General features: G+C 46.9%; 1 protein-coding gene across 1 annotated transcript; it reads left to right on the top strand.

Annotated features, from left to right (window-relative positions):
• The first annotated feature begins 955 nt into the window (after nucleotides 1-955).
• FABP1 (fatty acid binding protein 1) lies at nucleotides 956-7,037 on the top strand. The gene is made up of 4 exons (XM_055327504.1): nucleotides 956-1,112; nucleotides 2,674-2,846; nucleotides 4,704-4,796; nucleotides 6,916-7,037. Exons 1-4 carry the CDS (start codon nucleotides 1,046-1,048, stop codon nucleotides 6,964-6,966), a joined length of 384 nt encoding a protein of 127 aa, XP_055183479.1. The 5' UTR covers nucleotides 956-1,045; the 3' UTR covers nucleotides 6,967-7,037.
• The last annotated feature ends 1,041 nt before the right edge of the window (nucleotides 7,038-8,078 follow it).

Below are 8,078 nucleotides of genomic sequence, written 5' to 3' on the forward strand. Positions count from 1 at the left end.
GATGTGCCAACCTAATTCTTCATATATCTTATTTTCCTTTTAACAAGAAGATCTGTGGCCTCATTATCTTTTGATGGTTTTTATTTACTGACCTATCATGGATAACTACTAGGTGCCAGGGATTGGAAATACAAAGGAAGAAATGAAAAAGAATACATAGAGAAATAATCCCAGTAGGATTGGGAACATAAATCCCTGAGCACAGAGGATTTATAGAGGAGATGAATGGGTGAAGGGTGAGGGAAGGGTGGAGGGTGTAGTGAGAAAGCAAACATGGGGCAGAGGCCCCCTGACATGTTCAGTCAGCCCAGCAGGTGCTACCTGCCTTCTCTCTCCCTCCCATTCTCTGCCAAATAAAATTTAGCTCCATTTCCACACATCAAGTTTCCATTGTTCCCACCTGCCCTTCAGTATGTGGCACTTTGCTTAACACTTTTCACTGGAGACTGAAGTGGACAGTGTAGAGCTTGTAACTATCAAGAGGATTCCCAGAATACAAAATAGCTCTAGGAGCTTATGAAGCTTTGTAAAAATAAAGTTTGAGTCATGATGAAGATGGAAGAGATCATAAGGTTATGAAAATATGGTAGAGTTTTGAGTTGAAAGGGATTCTTTGGTATTTTTCTGTGTGTCTAAATCTAAGTATATGCACATATATATGCACACACATACGTATATATGCATACCTGTCTACCACACAGGCACATACAGATGTGTGTACAGATATGTATGCATACACATACGCACACGCACATCTCATGGAGGATTGGCATATTATAGGCTGCAGGGACTTAGGGCTTTGCACTTGATTGACATCCATTAATGTTTGCTGAATTAGAGCAAACCTCCGCTGTGCCCATCCTGTTTTTTTATTGCTGACCATTGCTCTTAGCAGTTAATGTTTGAACCTGGCCATAAAGGAGTCAGCAGCTGCTGACCTATGGCCAACATTCAAAGCGGAAGGAGCCCCCTATAAATCAGCTCACACTGGGCAGCCCAGCCAGCAGAGCTGCAGGTCCACTGTGGAGGAAGCCTTGTTGCCACCATGAACTTCTCCGGCAAGTACCAACTGCAGAGCCAAGAAAACTTTGAGGCCTTCATGAAGGCAGTCGGTGAGTACTGGGGTGGACACCAAGGCTGGGAGTCCTGGCAGGTGAGAGTCTGGCCCTACTGGCGGTGGCTAACCAGAGTCTCCATATTAGGATAGAAGGAAAGTTTCAGGCTTTGCACAGCCCAGAGGCTACATTATGGATATGACTTTCGCAGTCATTTGCAGCTTATGCTATTGGTTACTGGACAAGGTCACTCCATAGGCAAGTGGAAAGAGCACTGAACTAGAGTCTGATCTGGATTGTAGCAATCTCTGCTGATACCTCACTCACTCACTCATTCATTTTTCTGACAAATGTTGATTCAAGGCCAACTACATGCTGAGTACTGTGCTGGATGGATACCAGGGAGACAGATAACAATGAGCCACATTTCCAAGTCACAGTTTAGAGAGAGAAAAAGAGAAGAGACAAATACAATAACGTATCCCCTAACACGTACTGAGCACTGACTCACTACCAGGCACTGTGCTAAGTAAGCTCTTAATATGGAATATCCCATTGAATCCTCACCAAAAATCTCTGAGTTGAGTACTAATTTTTCCCCATTTCACAGTCAAGACAACTGAAGCCTAGAAAAATTAAGTAATCCTAACCAAAGTCATGCAGGTAGGAAGCATTTGCATTGGGATATGAAGTGGACTGGATGCTGGTTCCAGAGACCCCATTTTAATCCTCTGCACCCCCCAGAATCATGTGCAGAGGATGAGGTGCTCATGGAAAGGCATGGATAGAAGGCTTGGTGGTGGCGAAGGTGAACCTTGGCTGGGCCTTGGCAGATGAACAAGTGTCCCCCAGGGGACTGGTAAAGGGGAGCATACTCCAGGTAGAGGGAACCCTATGAAGAAAGGGGCGATGTGACACAGAAGGGTGACAAAGGGGAAAAGTGTGGGGAAGACAGCAAAGGCAGAGAGAAGAGGACCTTCAGGGCTAGCAGAGAGCTAAGCTCTTCTATAGGGTGTCACACCATCTCTGTTTCAAATCCCTTACCTGGGCCACAGGACCCTCTACCCCCACTGCCAACGTGTGTAGACTTCACTTCAACAGGGTAGAGGTGCCCTGAAATGTGTAAAGTTCTGTCCCAGGGCAAGGGACTCCCACTGCACCTTCCTCAAGAGCCTTGACAGCAGAGGTCGAGGCAGGAATGGGTAGCTGGAGGCTTGTGGGGCACAGTTCTGACTGGCCCGTGTTGTCCAGGCATATTATTCCTAGTTCCCCCTCTCACCCTCAGGAGGGACCTGGCTGGACCTCAAACTGTGTGGTCACTCTGGGTGTGGAATGAAACACTGACACTCAGAATAAAGTCTGGCATGAGATAGCAGAGCAAGCGAGAACCAGGGCGCTCACTAGAGGAAAGGTTCTTTAGGGCACATGCGTGACTTCTCATTGACCTTTCCTCTCAGAGGTCAAAGCCCATGTTGTTCTCAGAACTCGGTACCTGCCTCTGGCTTCTGGGGATACACGGCACCTCCCCTTTTGACTCCACACCACAAAGTTTCTCTGTGACCACTGCCTTGCAGCTCCCACCTCTGCTCATCTCTGAACCTCAAATGGTTTTCACCAGGTCTGCCTGATGAACTCATCCAGAAGGGGAAGGACCTCAAGGGGGTGTCAGAAATCGTGCAGAATGGGAAGCACTTCAAGCTCACCATCACCACTGGTTCCAAAGTGATCCAGAATGAGTTCACCTTGGGGGAAGAGTGTGAGCTGGAGACCATGACTGGAGAGAAGGTCAAGGTAGGAGCTGCTCCTTATGCCACCCTCTGCTTCTGGAGCCTGGCCCCAGGGCTTCATCCTACCAGACTCTCACCTCACAGTTCCCACCACAGATACTTTGTCTGTGACTCCACTTCTGGGATGGGAGCCAGAGACCAAGACAGCTCTAGGGAAGAAGCTCTCGGGAGACCCTTCCAGTTTTCCTATGACTGCCTGGGTTCTCTGGCCCCAGGAACCTGGGCTTTCTCATGTGGAGGATGTGGGGGGACCAGGTGCAGGTTCTCTCAGGCCCACCAGTGGACAAGCAGGAGTCTGTGAAAAACCCTAAACAGAGCTGTGACATCATCCTTGAGCCCAAAGTAAACTTGCTTTGCTGAGCCTGTAGCTGCTGACAACATCAAGAATAGCAGAATACCAAGGCCCCAGGCAGGCCCTCAGACCAAGCCTCCAGAGGTCACTGAGCCCTTGGCCTCAGTTGCCTCATCTGTACAATGGGCATAGCCACTCTTCCCTGACTGAAGGCAATGGGCAGGGTGGCATCACTCTGCTGGGCTGTGGCTCAGGGTGTGTGCAATGAGAGGTGGGTGTGCACTGTGGGAATGGCCAGAAGGTGATGGCAGAAAGATCCAGGCAGTGGGGTACCCCTCCCTAGAGACTTCTCTTCCTCCCTGGGAAACTCCACACACCTAGCACAGCCAAAGCCAAGAGCAGCCATCTTCATCCCTCCCCCTCCAAACAACTTTGTGCTTTGGCCTCAGCATGTTGGTCTTTTTATCTCTCTCTCTCTTTTTTTTTTTTAAGATTTTATTTATTTATTCATAGACACACACACACACAGAGAGAGAGAGAGAGAGAGAGAGGCAGAGACACAGGCAGAGGGAGAAGCAGGCTCCATGCAGGGAGCCCGATGTGGGACTCAATCCTGGGTCTCCAGGATCACACCCCAGGCTGCAGGCGGCACCAAACCGCTGCGCCACCAGGGCTGCCCTCTTTTAATCTCTTATGACAGCTTCTTATTTCTGTTTCTCCAGATATAACATTACAGGTCAGGAAATCTGTGATAAATTTTAGGTGGGAAATTCTCTTGTTATGCCCGTAGTAAGGGGCAGCCCATCATGGGTTTTACCACCGACCTTCTCCAATTGTGCATCTTGGAGGCACATTGTTAACCTTGGCCAGGGTCTTCTGTTTCCTGCTGGGTATCTGTTGTCTCTCCCTGGATGCATAAAGCTTGAGAAAGAGACCACAATAGAAAATAAAAATGTGGGATCCCTGGGTGGCGCAGCGGTTTGGCGCCTGCCTTTGGCCCAGGGCGCGATCCTGGAGACCCGGGATCGAATCCCACATCGGGCTCCCGGTGGATGGAGCCTGCTTCTCCCTCTGCCTGTGTCTCTGCGTCTCTCTCTCTCTCTCTCTCTCTCTCTCTCTCTCTCTGTGACTATCATAAATAAATAAAAATTTAAAAAAATATTTAAAAAAAAAAAAAAAAAAAAAGAAAATAAAAATGTGCTGGAAGGAAAATACATCAAAGCTAAATAGATGTTCTTCCAACTGGCCAATATTTAGAATTTTGCTTCTGCCTCCATCTACCAGTTTGGAGATTTTACCAGTTTTATCTTAGTGCCTGTATTTGAGACCGCTTAGGTGTTCTATGCTCATTTCTAGTTCACATACCATACATTAAAAATTTGATAAAAGAAGCCCTGACATTGTCTTTAGCTTTTAAATGCACCTCCCATCTTTATAGCCAGGAGACTGGGGGATGTGAATGGCTTGGCTATTGTAAACCAGGACCCAGTCAGGGGAGCCAGTGTCACTGGCAAGGGTTCTGCTGTCTCCCCAGACTTTTCCTCACAGCTCATCTCTTCTCTTCTGCAGGCAGTGGTTCAGATGGAAGGTGACAATAAGCTGGTGACAACTTTCAAAGGCATCAAGTCTGTGACCGAACTCAATGGCGATGTGATCACCAACGTAAGTTGGCACCCTGAGCTTGTGGCTCCCAGTGCTTGATGGGAGGGAGAGGTAAAGGGTGAGGTGCAGCTCTCCTACCACCTTTCCTGTGGTCAACTTCTGCTACCACTTACTGAGGACCCATGATATACCAAGCAGTTTACATACATTATCTCTATCCTCCCAACAACCCTGAATTTTCTAAGTGGGGAAACTCCGAAGCAACAAATAGGGAAAGGCAAAACGAGGGTTCCCTGAGTGAGACCTGTCACACAGGGCTGTCATCCACAGTTGCACACTGCATAATCCTAGAGGGAGCCACTCCTATTGTAGATGATATGTGTATTACGATCTTGAGGTGGATACTGGTTAACCATCTAGGTTTTTTTTTAAATTATCCACTTATTTATTTATTTTGAGAGCAAGCAAGTGAGAGAGTAGGGGGAAGAGAGACAGAGGGAGAGGGAGAGAATCCCAAGCAGACTCTGTGCTGAGCGTGGAGCCCTATGTGGGGCTTGATCCCACAACCCTGAGATCATGGCCTCAGCCAAAGCCAAGAGCCAGACACTCAACTGAATGAGCCACCCAGGTGCCCCAACCATCTTGTTCTAACAAGATGTATTTGGATAGCTTTCCAACAGATAGAAGTACAGTATCTTGAGGAAGGGGTACCTTTTTTAATTTACCAAAGACTCCACAGGTGTTGGCACTGGCCCCCAGTTGGTACTTCCCTACCTCTCCTGATTTTCTTCAGGCTGCTCATCCACCCCCACTTTCCATGCCAAGGTCAACCACATCAACTTCCCCCTCTTCCTTCTCTCCTCATTGCTATCTCCCTTTCTTCACTCATACCCAAATAGGATGGGGTAAGAGAGGTGCTTGGTAGGGAGATACAAGGTCCTGCAGAGCTACCGGCATGACCCACCCTTTTCAGTCTCCACAAGGTTGTAGCCATAGGACTTGCTCACAGGCATTGACAAGGAGAATCATATTCATAGCAATTTTATGGCAGCTTATAAGAGTGGCACACTCCAGCTGTGTAATCATTCTTGATGCCTGATTGTTGGTCATGTCCATGATTTTGGGGTGAATAGTACAATGTTTCTCCTACAGTTGTGTTCCTCTGGATCTTCTTTGCTCCCAGGATGTGCTTGGGGAGTAACAGAAGGCAGAACACTACCCAAGGTGTCTGTCACTCTCCTCCTTATTCAAGTGGGAAAATCCCTAAATTAGGTAGAGTGTGAAGGTCAACAAGGAAACATGCTGTTCCCACCCCTGCAGGGCACATTCATAGCACAGCAGGAAGATACCAGCAGGGTGGAGGGAGATGAGTTTGTCCTGGACTCAGTCCTGGCCAAAGTACTTTGATAGGCTTTATTTCTGCCTTGATATGCTTTTGATATTTTCCCCTAGTCTTGCCCTCTGCTGGGAGGGAGGCAGGATGAGGGATTTAATAAATAGGTTGACCTGTCCAAAGTCATCCAGCTAACGAGCTGTAGAACCAGGGTTCAAACCTAGCTCTTTTTATTCCATTCCATTGCTGCTGAAGCTAAGCTAAGGGGCTCCTTTGTAACCCTGATGACATTAACCCACATCATTGCCACAGATTTTTTCAAGAGAACTAGTGGGAGGTAGGGGCGGGGGGGTGGGGGAGAAAGGAACAAAAACTCAAAAAAACAGATGAATCCAATGAATCCAATGCCTTTGTTTGCTTCACAGCTCTTTGGGAGGAAAATTTTGCACTACCTACTATGTTCCAGGCTAGGTGCCTGCGTATTTCTATGTACATGTGTTCTTGCCCCTCAGCATGTGTTTGGTACATAAGTAGGTACTCAATGAAACTTTGGGAAATTGGATTGGACTGGACTCATTTGGGTCTTGCTCTAACTGCCATCAATATAGAAAGGAATTCACTAAAAGGCAGGACAACTTTCTACCTCAGGAAGTGAAGTGAAAAGACCTGGCATGCGATTTTTAGGAAAGATTGCCAACTCTTCCTCAGATCTTACAGAAAACAGAGAAATCTTTGAGTTGTTTCCTATGCTAGCATATTTGGGATGAGTTTGTGGCCTTAATTACCTTTTACAATTCAACATCAGATGAACATTTTGTGATTTTTTTTTTTTTTTTTTACTTTCAGACCATGACATTGGGTGACATTGTCTTCAAGAGAATCAGCAAGAGAATTTAGACAAATCTGCACTTCATATTCTTTTACTGTGTAAAATTAATGTAATAAAGTGAACTTTGTTTTAAAAAAAAGTCTTCCCAATGGGCTTGTCATTGATGGTGCTATTGGTATCAATGGGCATTAATCACCTATATTTTTGTAAATCTTGATGATCTGTGTATTCTGTCCTTCTGGGCCAGGTCTGAAGGGTAATTCTCACCCTGAAGGTAGACCCTATGCTGCTCATTCAGGTGATCCTATGAGAAACATGAGATGTGGCTGGATCTGTTCAGCAGCCTTAGAATGACCTTTCCCGGTCAGCCATACAGGCAAGGAGCTAGAGCAAGAGGGTGTGCTGTCTCCCTGTGGGGACAGAGAAAAGGAATGCTGGGCAGGCATAGGGGAGCTATGCCCACCTGTGTGGTCACAGTGGCTCCACCTACTAGGGTACATGAACAAAAAGAGCAGACACTGATCCACCAAATGAATAATTCACCTTCCTAGTAGAGGGCTGACCGAGGAGCTTAGCAGGAGGCACCAGAAGTGGACAAAGGAAGCTCAGGTGGACATTTCTTCCATGCTATGGGCAGAGGCAGAATGTGGGAAAGGGATTTCTCTGAACAGCACTTTGTATCAGGCTCTGGTAGCTACTACACGTTGAGTGGCACACCCCCTAAAATTCACATGATGAAGTCCTAATCTCCAGGACCTCAGATGGGGACCTTATTTTGGAATAAAGATACTGCCAATATAATTAGTTAAGTTAAAATAAGGTCATACTGTAGTAAGGTGGACCCCTAATCCAATATGACTGGTGTCCTTATAAAAGGGAGACATTTATAGGCAGAGACACCCAGATGGGAAGTATGTCATGTGAAGTTTAGAGTTCTGCTGCCACAAGCCAAGGATGTGCCAGAAGCTAGGAGAGAAACCTGGAACAGATCCTTCCCTACCCTCTTCAGAGGGGGAGCATGGCCATGGCCTCACCTTCATCTCATCTCAGACTTCTGGCCTCCAAAACAATGAGATAATACGTTTCTGTCGTGTAAACCACCCTGTTAAGGGTACTCTGTTATGGCAGCCTTAGCAAGCTGATAGGGTGCTTGTCCCCCATATCCAAAGAGTTGCCATGT

Source organism: Nyctereutes procyonoides, unplaced genomic scaffold (assembly GCF_905146905.1).
Source record: "Nyctereutes procyonoides isolate TBG_1078 unplaced genomic scaffold, NYPRO_anot_genome, whole genome shotgun sequence".
Lineage (NCBI taxonomy): Eukaryota > Metazoa > Chordata > Mammalia > Carnivora > Canidae > Nyctereutes > Nyctereutes procyonoides.

Excerpts from the sequence above, each read along its gene's own strand:
- FABP1 (XM_055327504.1), top strand. The coding sequence starts at position 1,046 with ATGAACTTCTCCGGCAAGTACCAACTGCAGAGCCAAGAAAACTTTGAG. Across the intron at positions 1,113-2,673 it reads GGCCTTCATGAAGGCAGTCG|GTCTGCCTGATGAACTCATC; the intron begins GTGAGTACTGGG and ends GGTTTTCACCAG. Across the intron at positions 4,797-6,915 it reads ATGGCGATGTGATCACCAAC|ACCATGACATTGGGTGACAT; the intron begins GTAAGTTGGCAC and ends TTTTACTTTCAG.